General features: G+C 47.3%; 1 protein-coding gene across 1 annotated transcript in view; it reads left to right on the top strand.

Annotated features, from left to right (window-relative positions):
• The first annotated feature begins 11,383 nt into the window (after nt 1–11,383).
• GNAT2 (G protein subunit alpha transducin 2) overlaps nt 11,384–16,322 on the top strand; it is a 106,319-nt gene continuing 101,380 nt past the window's right edge. The window contains exon 1 of the mRNA XM_078644768.1: nt 11,384–11,677. Coding sequence (XP_078500894.1) covers nt 11,560–11,677 — 118 coding nt within the window. The 5' untranslated portion in view covers nt 11,384–11,559. The remainder of the gene's footprint in view (nt 11,678–16,322) is intronic.

The following is a 16,322-nucleotide window of genomic DNA, read 5'->3' as shown; positions in this document are numbered from 1 at the left end:
TTAAAAGTAGTAGCATTGATCTACACAAGAATATCCACTGTTGCATTAATTTGCACTGCACTACCTTCCTCCACCTACAAAACAATGTGCTAAAGGCGCCTGTACAACATGCCCAGTGCTCAGACCACACTTTATGTTTCCTGTAACCGGAAAGCTTGCGGCTGTGGTGAAACTGCTTGCATATCACAAGTTCCTCCTTTCTTCAGTGCACGTCCTAAGCTAGTTCCACTGAGTTGCTAGACAGCAGATTTTAAGTACAAAATACCAGCCCTCACAGTGTTGCAGCTTGACTGCTCTGGCATGGTTTGGGGAAAAGGCCAACACACTCAGTTATTTGAGGGATTCTTTTCCTTACCCAAGGGGGTTTTTAGGTCAAAGACTACCAGATAGCTAAAGACATTTTGGAGACATTCAGAAGGCTGACCTAGGAATTCACTCCACCCGTTGCTTACCATTGGCTTTGTGGTGTGTAACTCACTTTTTCTGTCTTACTATTTGCTGGCTTTATGTGCTTTAGGCTGTCCAGCTTAAGTTCGTCCCTCCCGTTGCCCAATTCTTGTTTACTATATTCTTTCACAAACTCCCTTTCTGTAAACTGGCCTTTGAATCTTGTTCTTTTCTTGTCACATTTGCTGTGAATTCAAAGACAGAGGACAAATGTCAAGCTCAATCTTCAGAGGGAGCTTGGTGTTTAATCTTCTTTCTCTGACTTCACAGTGAAAGAATGTATGTGACAATTCTACTGAGTACCCCTGTAAGAGGAGAGAGTGTGGGATGTCTTTACTCAAGAAACAAAAAATGAACTGTGCCAATGTTTCAGAATATATCAGAATTAGTCCAAATGAAGAAAAACAAATTGTCATTCTGAAGTGTGGTGAAAACAGTACAGATGTAATGGTCACTTGAATTGGAAATGTGTTGTCTCTCATGGCACTGCGCTACCACACCATGCATACTCCACACTAGGCCACTCCACACCACTCCCTTTTATGTCACTCAACTCCACTCTACGACATGCCACTCCACTCTACACTCCTCCACTCTAAGGCACTCTACGACACGCCACACCACTCGACTACATGCCACTCCAATGTATGCCACTCACTCCACTGCACACCACTCCCCTCCACACCACTTACCCCACTCCACTCTACCACTCTCCAATCTACCCCACTCAAACCTATCCCACTCCTCTTCCAATGTATCCCAATCTACCCCACCCCACCCCACTCCTCTACAATCTACCCCATTCTACTCCATCCCAAACTAACCACTCATCCCCAATCAATCTACCCCATTCCACTCCAGTCTACTACACTCCACTCCAACCTATCCCACTCCAATCTACCCTACCCAAATGTACCCACCGCATCTCCATCCAATCTACCCACTTCAATCTGCCCACTCTAACAGTCTACCCCAATCCACTCCAATATGATCCAATCTACCCTACTCCTCTCCAATCTACTCCACCATACTCCACTCTACCCCACTCCAATCTAGCCCACTCCTCTCCAATCTACCCTAACCCACCCAACCTAAACCCATTCAACTCCACCTTAGTCTACCTTACTCCACCCTAAACTACTATACTCCGCTCAAATCTACCAACTCTGCTCTAAACTACCCAGTCTACCCCACTACACTTTAATCCACTCCAATCCACCCCACTCCAAAGTGCCCCAATCCAATGCACTCCACTCCAACCTACCACACTCTGCTCCAATCTCCCCAGTCCAATTTACCCTACTCCATTTCAATGTACCCCACTCCAAACTCCACTGCCATCTAGCCAATTCCTCTCCACTCTAATCTACCCAACTCCGCCACAATCTACCCCACTCCAATCTACCACGATCTACCCCACTCCAACTTCAATCCACCCATTCTACCACACTCCAATCTACCGCACTCCACTCCACCAAAATCTATCCCACTCCACTTTATCCAACTCTAGTCCAGCACACTCCACTCAAATCTACCCCACTCCACTCCAGCCTACCTCACACCACTCAAATCCACTCAAACCTACCCTACTCCAATCTACTCCAATCCACCCTAGTCCAATTAATCACACTCCATTCCAATTTACCCCACTACACTCCAAACTACACTACAATGTTTTCAACTCTTCTCTACTCTAATCTACCCCACTCTACTTCCATCTAGCCTACGCCACCACAAGCTACCCCATCCCAATATGCAACAATCTACCACACCCCAATATATCACGATCTACCCCACTCCAATCTACCACACACCAATCCACCCAATCTACCCCACTCCACTCCAATCTACTCCACTACACTCGACTCCACTTCTCTCCACTCTACCCAAATCTACCCCATCCCACTTCCCTCTAATCTACCCCATTCCGGTCTGCCACAATCCACTCAAATCTACCCAACTCCATTCCAATCTAACCCACTCTACCCCAATCCATCCCACTCAATTCTACCCCACCCCACTCCAATCTATCCTACACAATCTACCACTCCCCAATCTACCCCACTCCAATCTACCCCTATGTACTCCCCTACAATCTACTCCACTCCAGTCTACCCCATTCCTCTCTATTCCACTCCAATCCACCCCACTCCATTCAAATCAACGCCACTCCATTCCAATCTACTCTACTCTAATCCACCCAATCTACCCCACTCCACCCCACCCTAATGTACCTCACTCCACTCCACTCCAATCTACCCTACTGCATTCCACCATTCCCGAATCTAACTCACTCCATTCTAATCTCTGCTCCATTTCAATCTATCCAAATCCACTCATCCAAATCTACCACACTCCATTCCACTCCACCCAATCTACCCCACTGTACTCCAATCTACCACATCAATCAATCAATCAATCAATCTATCAGGGGTTTATAAAGTGAGCTACTCACCCGTGAGGGTCTCAAGGCGCTGGCGGGGTGTGGGGGTGCAGCTCCGGATCAGTCAAAGAGCCAGGTCTTGAGGTGCTTCTTGAAAGTGTGCAGGGTTGGGAAGCATCTGATGTTCATGGGGAGCTTGTTCTACGTCTTGGCTGTGATGTAGGAGAAGGCTCTTGTGCCTGTTCTGTTTATGCGAATGCGGGGGACCTCTGCAAGGGCGAGGTCGACGGAGCGGAGGATCCTCTTGGGTACGTGGAAAGATACTCTCTCGTTGAGGTATTTAGGTCCGATGTTGTTGAGGGATTTGTAGGTGTGGGTGAGGAGATTGAAGGTGACCCTCTTCTCGACGGGGAGCCAGTGGAGGTCTCGTAGGTGTTGGGTCATGTGTTCGTGATGCAGAGTCCCAAAGACGTGTCTGGCTGTGGCGTTCTGGATGGTCTGGAGTCTGTGTAGTAGAGTTCTATTGATTCCGGCGTATAGGGTGTTGCAGTGGTCCAGTCCGCTGGTTATGAGCGCATGGGTGACGGTCTTTCTGCAGTCAGGGGATCCATTTGAAGGTCTTGCGGAGGATCCGCAGGCAGTTGAAGCTAGTGGAGGCGACGGCGTTGATGTGGCAGTTCATGGAGAGGAAAGAGTTGAGGATGATGCCGAGGTTTCGTGTATGGTCTGTAGGGGTGGGTGGACTCCCAAGGGCAGAGGGCCACCAGTGTTGTCCCAGGCGGAGTTGCAGGGTCCGAGGATGAGGACCTCGGTCTTCTCTGAGTTGAGCTTCAGGCAGCTGTCTTTCATCCAGGCTGCCACGTTCTTCATTCCCCCTGGAAGCAGAGTCAGGTGTCTTCTGGATTCTTCGTGAGTGAGCTGGGTGTCGTCTGCATAGGATACAATGCCGAGCCCATGCTGTCTGACGATTGCGGCGAGGGGTGCCATGTAGATGTTGAGGAGCGTGGGGCTGAGTGATGAGCCCTGGCGTACTCCGCAGTTGATATCAGTGGGTTCGGAGAGGAAGGGCGGGAGTCTGATCCTCTGGGTGCTGCTGGAGAGAAAGGATAGGGTCCAGTCAAGGGTGGCTCCTTGTAACCCTGCGTCGTGAAATCTGGCTGCAAGAGTGCAATGAGAAACGTTGTCGAAGGCTGTGGAGAGGTCTAGAAGGATGAGGGCCGCGGTGTGTCCCTGGTTGATTAGCATGCGGATGTCGTCAGTGGCAGCGAGAAGAGCGGTCTCAGTGCTGTGGTTGCTGCGGAATCCAAACTGTGAGGCGTCTAGGATGGAGTTCTCTTTGATGAAGGTGGTCAGCTGGGCGTTCACGAGTTACTCTGTGACTTTGGCCACGAATGGGAGGAGAGAGATGGGCTGGTAGTTTTTCAGGTCCGTTGGGTCGGCTGTGGGTTTCTTGAGGATGGGTTTTATCTCTGCCCGCTTCCAATCGTCTGGGAAGATGCCGGACATGAATGAGGTGTTGATGGTCCGTCCACATTCCGGTGTGATGGCGGCAGCGGACCTGTGGAATATGTACAGTGGGCAGGGGTCCATTGGGGCTCCTGAGTGGGTTTTCTGCATGGTAGCGGTGATGTGTTCGACGGTATGATGGTTGACTTATCGGCAGAGTTGGAGGGTGATGTTCGGCATCGGTTCGCTGAAATTGTTGTAAAGGGCCTTGATCTTCAGATGGAAGTATGAGTTGAGCTTGTCGCAGAGTTGCTGAGAAGGTGTGACTTCCGTAGGTTTGCTGGGGGGTTTTGTGAACTGCTGTATGATGCTGACCAGTTCCTTAGCGTTGGTCGCATTGGTCTGGACTTTGTTTCCTATGAAGGTCCGTTTGGTGTCCCTTATGCGCTGGTGGTATTCCTTCAGGGCGCTCATGTGGTTGTTCTGAGCTTCCGTGGTTCTCTGGTTTTGCCAGGTTTTCTCTAGGCGTCTGTAAGAGCGTCTGGCTTCCTGTAGTTCTGTGGTGAACCAGGCGGCCTTCAGCGGACATTGCTTGGCGGGGTGTCGGATGCGTGCGAGTGTGAGCGGTGAACTTTTGTGCTACGGAGTTGGTGTTGGTTGTGGCGCTGGGGGGTCTTGGAGGAGGGTGGTGATGAGGAGTTCCTCTTTGACCTTGCTCCAGTTTCTTTGTGGTGGTCGGGGCGGGCTTTGGTGTGGTGGTTGTGTTGAATGTGAAATGGAAGCAGTGGTGGTCCGTCCAGAGAGGCTGGGTGGTGTGGCTGAAACGGATGTTTGTTCCTCCCGCGAAGATACTCAAATTTACCCAACTCCAGTCCAATCCAACCCACTCCACTTCATCCACTCTACCATACCCCACTCTACCCCAAACTACCCTACTCCAATCTCCACAGGGATGAATACAAGATGGGTGAATGATTCAGCGCTCACCTATGACTGACGTGTCTCCTGGTGTCATAATGTGGTGCTCTAAAGGAGGAGGGAATCACCCCAGACCCTCCCAATTGGATCCAACCAAAAAACCCTACTTAAATTCAACCATATCCCTGAGCACACACTCTATTACAGAAGCACAGTTTAAGGTTATTCGAAAAAATGCAATCAATATTTGTTGTTGTCTTTATTTTCTGTCTTTTTTAGCCAACACGTGTTTGGTAAAAGAAGACAGAAAATAAAGACAACAAATATTAATTTCATTTTTTCGAATAACCTATAAAACTGTGGGTTTTTGTATTTGAGTGTGTGCTCAGGGATATGGTTGAACTCCTCTCATACCCCATCCAAACCACCCCTCTCAAATCTACCCCATTCTACTTCACTCCAGTCTACCCTACTCTAACCCAACTTATCCCACTCAAATCTATCCCACCCCATCCCAATCTACTACATATCATTCTATCCAACTCCACTCCAATTTACTCCACTACAATCTACCCCACTTTCATCTACCCCACTCCAATCTACCCCACTTCACTCCAATCTATTTTACCATAATCCACTCCACTCCAAATGCATGCCACTCCACTGTGCCCCACTTCACCCTAATCTACCCCACTCAACACCAGTCTACCCAACTCCACATCATTCTACCCCACACAACTCCAATTTGTCCCACTCCTCGCCAATCCACCCACTTCAATCGATCTCAATTCAATCTACCCCACTCCAATATACCCCAATCTACTCCACTACAATCTTCTCCACTCCAATTTACTCCACTCTACCCCCACTCTAATCTACCCCACCCATCCTAATCTACCCCACACCACTCCAATCTACCCCAATCTACCCACTCCACTCTTCCCCGTTCTACCCCACTCCACTCCATTCTACCCCAATATATCCCACTCCACCACACCCCATCTACCTTGGTCTAGCCTACTCCAATCTACCCCACTCCAATCTACCCCACTCGACCCCAATCTACCTCACTCCAATCTACCACGCTAATCGACCTGGTTCTCCCACTCCAATCTATCCCAATCAACCCCACTCCTTTCTACTCCACTCCACTCTACGCCAATCTGCCTCATTACACTCTACCCCAATCTACCCCATTCCCATCTATCCCAATCTATCCCACTCCAATCTACCCTGCCCCATGCCACTAATATTTAGCTATGCTGAAGAGCAGCCACACTGGTGTACAACATGACTAAAACACATTGCCAATAGCTCTCACATGGGCAAGACCTATTGGCCTTGCCAATGCTTGTTATAGACGGGCGATCACGCGGACCTATGAGAAGACAGCAATGTTCAAAATCCCTGTAGACCGGGTCAGAGTTGCTGTGGCATGCCACTGCTAAGCTGATAATGCGAGGTGGATCAGAATTAGAAATTGTTGGTGTCTGCGCTAGTACACCTAAGCCCTGTGTAAAGATACACCTTGGAGCCCGCATAGAAGTCACAGCAAAGCCAAACTTTATTCTCAGCTTGTAGGACCCGCACCCCACAACTATCAGGCTGGGTCGAGGGCAACGCTCCAGCTTTCTGAAATCATTCTTGATCCGTCACAGGCGGTGAGCGCGCGAGACAACTAAACATGACATTCTAAGTTCGCGTGCAGCGCGGCCTGCTGCTGACATGATAATTAGATTATGGCGCACCCGCCAACTAACCCATTGAGCCCCTGCGTTCAATTCCCAACATTTTACCAAAGTGCCAGATTACTTTACTTCACTGTGCTTAATGTTGTACAAAGTGAAACAGTGTTCAAGGAATAACCCGTTTTTTATTTCTTTGTAATTATCCTAATTTTACTTGATGTTTGCTGTGTCATGTTGATGCCATATCTTTTCGTGGAATGCCTTAGCCTCTGGCCGTTGAATCATTGATAGTGATATCATAGGGATAGCAGTAGGAGTAATAAAAAGCAAGCTAAAAGAGGATGGTAATACTATACTGTGTGTAAGAACCGTTCCGCAATTACCAATTAATTTCCATTTGGCATCACCAATCTTCGAGGGCTGATGCTTTTGTATGATGCTTGCACGCCCATTACTCAGGCATGTGGAATTCAGCAAAGGGACATCAGAATTGTGAAAGAAAAATCACAAAATTAACCTCAACTAACACTGACTAAAAAAAAAAACATACAAACAAACCACACCGTCAGTCCTGGTCCATCTCCAAACAAAGCTTGTCAAAGAGATGGACTGAGCCAGATGCAATAGTTTCTGTTTGCGAAGATGCAGCTTCACGAGCATGCTTGTGTTTTACAGCACTTTGTAAGTGATGTCAGCCATCTGGGACCTCAGAATGTAGTCATGCATTGACCTTGAAGGCCTGTTCTCACCATGGTGGCTTTGGAGGGGGAGCCCCACAGCCTATGTTGCCAGTACTTCAGCCCTGCGGCTGTAGGTATGGTGCAGTCTGCACACACACTTAAGAAAAGTAGGATTTATTCAAGAAACTCTGCTCAGGTGCAATTGGAAGAATAAAAAGGTTTAGTGAGAAAAAAATGAATAGCCCTTGAATTATAGGTCCAGCTGGCCACAGTGCCCACCAGAAAAGTGGGATGGGGTATGCTCGGTGAGCAAAGACAAGTCACAGATATAGGGGCATAGTTACACAGAAAGCGGTAAAGCGTGTTGTTAAACCTAGAAGGCTAATGACACGCTCCATCACTTTAGAAAAGCAGGCCTGCAACATATTTACAAGAATATGATGCAGATCTGCGTTTCCCCCTGCGCTGGTGCTAAATGTAACTGCCTAGCGCCAACGCAGGCACCCTTGCACTATAGTGAAAGGGTGCCTGCATTGAGTGGAGTGAATGTTTATGTGCAGGAAGGCGTCCCTTCCTGCACATAAACAATCTTTGAATGGTGTTTTGTAACTTCTGTGTGTGCTGCTTGATGCATCACACAGTTGCAAAACGTCATTTTTTTATTATTGTTTATGTAGAGGAAGGGACACCTTTCTGCACATAAACAATCATTGGAGTTTTGCTGTTTCTATGTCTGCTGCACAACGGAGCACACATGGAAACAGCAAAAACAAGGAAAAATGAAACATTTCTCCTCGTTTCACCAGGGTAAGACTAGGTTTTCCCTGGACTAAATTTTGGCGCTGCCCCATATTTACGCCACTCTTGTAAATATGGGGCCGCATCAAAATCAATGGGTGTTGCTGTGGAACGCCCACAGCAACACCCTTTGCCCTCCTCTTTCACGCTAAGTATAGCATGAAAGGGGCCTTATTTGCAAGGCAGCGTTAAGCCACGTTAAGTGGCTTAAAACTGCTTTGTAAATAATGCGATGCCCCTATCGCCACCATAACGTCGTGGGAAGTGACATTGTGGAGGCGATAGGGGCTTGTAAATATGCCCCATATAGTGTTACATGAAGGTTTCTTTGAGAAGAGCAAGTGCTATATTTAGAGGAACCGTAGTGGTGTCTAACACTGAGACCATGAGAAAGGACGATGACCTTCAGATTGCCACAAGAGCCGTTCCTTGTATCGAAAGACTAGCTCTGACAAAAAGGCTCAACATGTCAGACAAAGGTGCCCACTTTATGCATTAGTCAGCATGGGCACAAAACATGGCTATAGTAGTTTAAGGTTATGCTAATGTAACGTATTATTTTGCAGATCCCATGCCTCACATTTCACACATGGGAATGTCAGGTTCAGCCTGACGATGTGGCTATTGTTCCAGTGACAGTATCTAGTGGTAATCAAGGTATTCAATTCTACCTGGTACCTAGAGACTCATACAGTAGGATTAGTAAATAACCCCATGTATCCCCCCGCCCATCCATACATACCACGGCTCCTTCTCTAACACCCAGGCCTCATTGGACCATAAATTATGTGAATGATGCTGGCTGGAATCAGGGCCTTGGTTATTGACACACGTCACTGATGTTGGAGACAAGCTGTAGGTAAGTTCTGGCAAGTGTGTCTACTTTGATTCGACTTAGAATTCATATTTTGCCGTGAGTACTAACAAAGAAAGCATCCTTTCCTAGGCTCTCCTTATCCGTTCTCTACTTTTAGTTATTATAGAAACAAATCGGACGATGTCGTTGCTTGGTTCCAAAGACTGCGCTGGCCACGATCAAGCCAATGTGCATGGCGAGTAACTGTGCCTCGTGCACAACGAGCGTAATGCACTATACATGGCCCCTTGCGTCCGCAACCATCCTAGGCGCAGTGACCTGGGGCCGGGTCCCTACAAACTCAACATTGGTGGGTGAAGTCGGCCATGACACTCGGTTGATGGAAATTTCAGCGCGACCATTCCAAGCGAAAATCTCTTGATCTGTGAACAAAAAAACAGAACAAACTAAAAGTCGAACTCAAAAAACCCTCCCATAGCAACAATAAAGCTGCCGCGCCGAATACCCATCCACACAGCCGGGAACATTTATACAAGACTATAACAGAGGAAAGCACCTTTCCAGTCTGCGCAGGTGAGGAGATGATGAACCGACAGCTCGTGGGCATCATGAGGAATTTATATAGTTGCTGCCTTGGGTGAACGGGACATGTATTTTTTATTGTAGTTTTCAATATCAACCACGAGGTGGCACCAATTCCACATGTTGGAATTTACCCGAGTTGGGTGTTACACAGGTGGACCAAAATGTAGGCTTCGTGATTACCTAAACTTGGGGAGTCACCTCTTGTTTTTTTTTTTTTTACTTTGGCGTTAGCCAAAACCTTTTGATTTTACTAAAACGATGTCTCTAATATACTTTATTATTATTAGGTCTGGCGGTCGCGCCTTGAAGCTCTGAATTACCAACAATTATATACTCAATTATAGAGGCATTCTGATTTTACTAAAATTATAAGCAGAATATACTTACTTATAAGTGCTTTTCAGCCAGCACTCTTCAATCATTGGTCTGTTATTGCGTCGTTCACAGACCCCAAAAAATAAGTCTAGAGTGGTTAATGGGTGACGTGCAGAGAATTCAGCTTTTTCAACGCAAACGTTTCTTTCGGGCTCTCGGGCTGCGCTGTTTGTGAGCGCCCTGGCCTTCGTCTGTGTCTCCTGTTGTGCGCTGCCCTCCTCTCCGCAGAGGATGAACATGCAGCCCCCGTGGCAGGGCCAGAGGCCGCTCCTGCCCGCGCCACCTGCATCACCTGAAATAAACTGAGCTCGTCAATAATCCCATAAGGGGCTCAGGGCTGCAGGGCCAACCAGCAGCCGGGGGGCGAGGGTGGGGCCGCTGGCACGGCGGAGGGTGCTAAGGAGGGAGGCTGGATCAGATTAGCCCCGCAAAGCCTACACTTTAAAGCGCTTAGGTGGCGGGCTGGGGAAGAGCCTGATTACCCAGTTAGCGGGGTCTGCCAAGTGTGGCCAGCGATTAGTGACACTTGCTTCCTGTCACGTCGCATCAGCTCGCCCTGCGGCCGCCAGATGGGCGAGAAGCCACGGTGGCATCAGCGCTGAAGCTGGCAGAAATGGAGGGAGGGGGCGTGATTGTTCTTAAGAACAGAAGGGCACCCCATCTTCCGCAGGGCATCCCACGAACGTTCCCCACTCACACACTCTTCTCTCGTCAAGTTTGTTGCATCAGGCCTCACGCTGTTGCGTCACTTACGCCCCTGGTTCGTTTAGGCGTCATACTCTTTTGTGGCATTTTACAATATTTGGATAGGTGGAAAGACACATCTGCCCCTCGATGGCTGTAGATGCCCTGGGCTGTTGCGCCCAGGCGCAAAGAATGGTACACTTGAAACTCAGACACACTTTGGAGGAGATGAGAAGGTGTGGGCATTGTTTCCTTGAGATTCAGCCCTGTAATGTTCTGATTTAAGAGTCTAAACTGCTGGATTAATTTTGCACATTGATACCTAAGCACCCTGTGCTGCTCATGGGTTCGCTGCTCCTGGCAACCAAAACAGCAGCAAGGGCTACTGTGGGCAGGAAAAGCACCTCGAGGCTGGCCTCCCTGCCTGGCATTACTAGACACTGCCAGTCATCTTTAACCTCTCAGCCTTTTAATAGGATTTCCTTCTGTCACGTGGGGAGATTTAAGAAAACTGACAATCTCAAGTAAGAGCTGGTGTTATCCACTGCTAATTAAGGTAACGGGAGAGCAGGTTGGAGAGATGCACAGGGCAGTTGCACTTTCGTAGCAGCCAGAGTCCAGCAATCCTTTCCATCCCTTTAGTTGATCCACCCTCTCGTCGCCATTTCTTCCTCTGTGGGCTCCCCACTGGAGGGGTTTCCTGAAAGGGAAGACCTGGAGCAGGAGGACACCGACAGCATGGGGAGCGGTGCCAGTGCTGAGGACAAAGAGCTTGCAAAGCGGTCAAAGGAGCTGGAGAAAAAGCTGCAGGAAGATGCCGACAAGGATGCCAAGACAGTCAAGCTCTTACTTCTTGGTAAGCAAAGCCCCGCATACCGCCCTTGCACCTTTATGAAAGGATGATGCTTTAAATCAGCTGAAAAGTGCAAAACCAACCACTCAATCGTACTGAAAGATCAAAACCAACCTCCTCGACAACTCCCCCAAAACAATCTGTCATACCAACAGAAACCCAGAAACAACCATCCCAAGAAACCCAAACTAAAACCTCAACCTAGACGGGTCAGCTCAACGTAAACCTTCCAATTCTATTGAAATTCTCCTAACCCAGTGCTCTATGTCTTCTGGAAAAAAATAATTAGCATCTTAGGACTGCCTAAAAACTACACACACCATCCTCTAAATGATACTACTAGAAACCCTAAACGCTGTTTATCGGCCCATCTGGAGAGGATCCTTCCCAACACGTCTGTCCTAGAAAAAATACTCTGTCCATCATCTACTTGTGTTTGCTTTTTTCGTCCTAAGTTGGCAGAGTATGCCCAGATGTGGGTCCCTTGCTCACTTTGCCACTGGATTCAAGAAAGCCTGGCTGATATGGGGTGTTACCCCGAAACCGGTCCCAGGATACCTGTTTCCGGTTCAGGAAAGACATGACTTGACAGGTTGGGCTGGACTGTTCCCTTGAGGCACAGGGTCAACACTGATTTGCATATGGCTGGGTCCAAACTCGGGTGGTAAAGTGAGCTAAAGAACGATGATGGATTCAGAATGATGATGGATTCAACCCAGATCTGTGACTGGGGGTGAGTGTCTGAAAAGTTTCAGCGCTCCGTTCATCATCTCCTTGTGTTTGCTAGAGAAAAATACAAACCATCATCTTGCTAACAAAAAGTGGAATTCAATGATACCCAAACATAAAAAGACAAACACTCCTGTTTACTGAACGTACAAAACAACCTTATACCACCTTTCAATCATATTTAAAAAAAACTTGTTTCTACAGATAACCAACAACCTGCTGAAAAACAAAAAACAAACGTACATCACTGCCAAACCCAATGCCTTAAACTGACTATCTAACCGTAAATTCGACCATCCACTGTTAATAAAAAAACCCTAACCAAAGCCTCAACCTTGCCAAAAAACTAAAAACCCCAAACCAATCCTGTAACACAACAAAACAGAATGAATCCAGCTTTTCAATCCTAGTGAAAAAGGAGGCAAACAAAAATGTAACACTACAAAAGAAAATAGCACCAACTCCCTAACCCAGACAGACAGCACAGTTTAGTCCTTTTGAAAAGTCAAACATCAGAACAATCTACCTTTACCGAAACCAAAACAAAGCACTCATTTATTCTTTCCCTACCTGGGCTTCACTGAGTGATGGGACTATATATATGAGTGTTTCTGGTTCTGGCAGCACTTAAGTGTTGTTTGGAACAACAGGCACACTAAAGGATCGATGTGTCACTGAAATGGTGCACAGATAAAGTCTCAGCTGAAATAATGTGTTCTGAAATGATGTTGGCATTTGTATTGCATGTTCTAGCAAAGTTATGGTAAACGTTCTGCTTCCATTCTAGGCATGCTTTCATCCGACTGGAATAAGACCCTTGTTCAGTTGTTTATGTGTTTGATGGTGCTTGGTTGTATAAGTTTAGCACATGATTTTTTCGATGTTTAAAAGTGATTTGTGCAAATGAGTGGAAAATAACATAAGTTTATCTAGGTAGAGATCGTTGATGAGTTTTGCATATAAATTACACTTGAGGAAAAATCGATCATGACCCTTAAACCAACAAAAACAAAGGTCCCTCGGTACACATAGTTTAAAGGTCCCCGCCCCCAGGTCCCAGGCCAAGCTTCCTTGATATTGATAGACAGAAGGACTTGACAAAGGTAGCCGCCGTTCTTCGTAGGGAGTCTGTACGTTTAAATGTGCTCCCTATAAGATGACGTCATCATGCTTCGCCTCTGATGCATGCATAGGTGCAATAGAAAGTCACGTGTGGTTTGTTAAATGAACAGGAACCTCCCACGTGTTCAAGTGCACCACCGAGATTTAAATGAAGTGCCTGCGGGGTTCCTTCTTCCCGGAAGCACCGAGGTGCCCGCCTGTGGCCCTGGGGTGGAGTGCTGTGTGTACACCCTGGTGCTGTCTGGAGCACACACACTGTAAGATAGTCCAGACGCATGCAGTGTATATTGCATGTACACGAGATCCCCTTAATTCTGTGTGTGACCTGAGGTTTGGTATGATGTTTGCATACATATGCTTGGTATCATAATGTTTGAATCATAAATTATGCAGTTAATATTCTGTAGGCCATGTCCCATTTGCTCAGTGTATTGGTTGGACATATATTATCTGCAGGTGGATTGAGCTACAGTACTCACAGTATGTTTGATTTGATTTGATTTGATTATCAAATTTGTAGAGCGCACGAATGCCCATGGGTGTCTTGGCGCTAAAAATGACTATGCCTGCCAGAGGTGGGAAAGAGTCGTGCAAACACAAGAGCCAGGACTATGCTGACAAAAGCCAGGTCTTTAGGTTCTTTCGAAAAGATAACAGTAATGGGCTGTTGTTTATTTCTACTGGTAGCTTGTTCCAGGTTTTAGCTGTGTGAAGTATGAGGCTACTCCCCCCATCTTAGTTGTTTAAATCTGGGAGTCTTGAGAAGCTTAGCACTGCTGGACCTGAGAGTCCTAGGCGGATCATACTGTAATAGGTTAGTTTTCAGAAAGTGAGGGCCTGACCCATGCAAGGCATTATATGCCAGGCAAGATGACTTGAATTGAATTATTTTCTCAACGGGAAGCCAGTTGAGACTTCTCATTCTGAGAGCCACGGGCTCAAACCTGGGAATGTCCAGTACCAGCCTGGCTGCAGCGTTCTGGAGGCGCTGAAGTTTTAGCAATAACTGTTTTTGAAGCCCTGCATACAGAGAGTTCCCATAATCCATTTTGGATAATGCCAGCATAGTTACAAAGGTTTTGCAGGTGTCTGATGGGATAAATACCAACAGTTTTCTGATCAGCTTCAGCGTGTACCATACGGAGGAGGCAAGTTTATTAATTTGAGCCTTAAACGTAAGTTTGGAGTCAAACATGAATCCCAAGTTCCTTACGTTGTCCACTAGTGACGGGCAACTGCCTAGACTGTCGGGCTACCAATTGAGTGGCCAAATGTTAGGTTCAGCCCCCAGCAGCATGACCTCTGACTTATCGCCATTTAATTTTAGGCAGTTTCCTTGCATCCAGGGACTAACCTGATCCATGCAGTGCCGAAATCTATCGGCTGTCTCAGTTGTGTTGTTAGATATAGCTGCCACTATTTGGGTGTCGTCAGCGTAGGATATGGGTAGGAAGCCGCAATTCCTGACAATGTTGTGCTGTGTAATACACAACGGTTCATTGACCCTCCAGTACTTATTCTATGTGATCGGGGCAGATTTTGAGTGACACATCCCTCATGGTGGGAAGTCTGTTATGCCCGTGCAGGCTAACTAACTGTGTAGAAGGCTGAAGCTGAGGGATATTTTGGAAGACACCTACAGGATCCATAATCTGTAAATATGGCATGCATGTATATGCCCGTGTGTCAGGTACAAAGTCCATATTCTAAATGATAGGTTGTGTGCATGTTCTGCTGGGGTAGGCTGCTGTACAGGTTAAAGATGGCCTATTCTGGTAAATGAGAGGGCCAGATAAAATACAGACTTGCCCTTGCATCTATTAACACGTTCCTCAGCAGAAACCCTACATGAAGAGCTGAGTTAAGGTACAACACTGGCTCTCTTGGGACATAAGGCTGTGTTAAGGCCAAACAGCACTAAAGAGGGATGATTGCACACAATTCATGCTTTTAACTTTACTCCACAGAAATGTCATATTTATACAGCACTGTGCTGCTGTATTGCATACGTGATGTGATAGAGGTCTGAGCAACACGCTTGTCCAAGCATTGCCTCATCTGGAAAACTCTTTTCCTGGTGCCTCTGTTGAGGTGCAACAAAGGTCTTGTCCTCAATCCCCAAGTAAGATAGGTTCAGACTGCTGCAGCTTCACCTTAGTGCTGCGCCTCAACGCATCCTGCACAAAGGTGCCATGTCCCATGTGTAGAGCATGTTGATTTGCAGCACCACAGATGCAACAAAATGCCTTGTCCTCAATGTCCAAGTAAGAGAGGTTCAGACGCTGCAGCTTCTCCCTAGTGCTGCTCCTCAACGCATCCTGCACAAAGGTGCCATGTCCCATGTGTAGAGCATGTTGATTTGCAGCAGCACAGATGCAACAAATGCCTTGTCCTCAATGTCCAAGTAAGAGAGGTTCAGACTGCTGCAACTTTTCCCTAGTGCTGCGCCTCAACGCATCCTGCACAAAGGTGCACCATCCAACGTGTAGAGCATGTTGATTTGCAGCACCACGGATGCAACAAAGGCCTTGTCCTCAATCTCCAAGTAAGAGAGGTTCAGACTGCTGCAGCTTCTCCCTAGTGCTGCGCCTCAACGCATCCTGCACAAAGGTGCACCGTCCCATGTGTAGAGCATGTTGATTTGCAGCACCATAGATACAACAAAGGCCTTGTCCTCAATCTCCAAGTAAGAGAGGTTCAGACTGCTGCAGCTTCTCCCTAGTGCTGCGCATAAAAGCTTCTGGCACAAAGGTGCCCTGTCCCATGCGTAGAGCATGTTGAGGTGCAGCAGCACAGA

Source organism: Lissotriton helveticus, chromosome 5_1 (assembly GCF_964261635.1).
Source record: "Lissotriton helveticus chromosome 5_1, aLisHel1.1, whole genome shotgun sequence".
Classification (NCBI taxonomy): Eukaryota; Metazoa; Chordata; class Amphibia; order Caudata; family Salamandridae; genus Lissotriton; species Lissotriton helveticus.
This window is presented reverse-complemented; position numbering and strand designations above follow the sequence as displayed.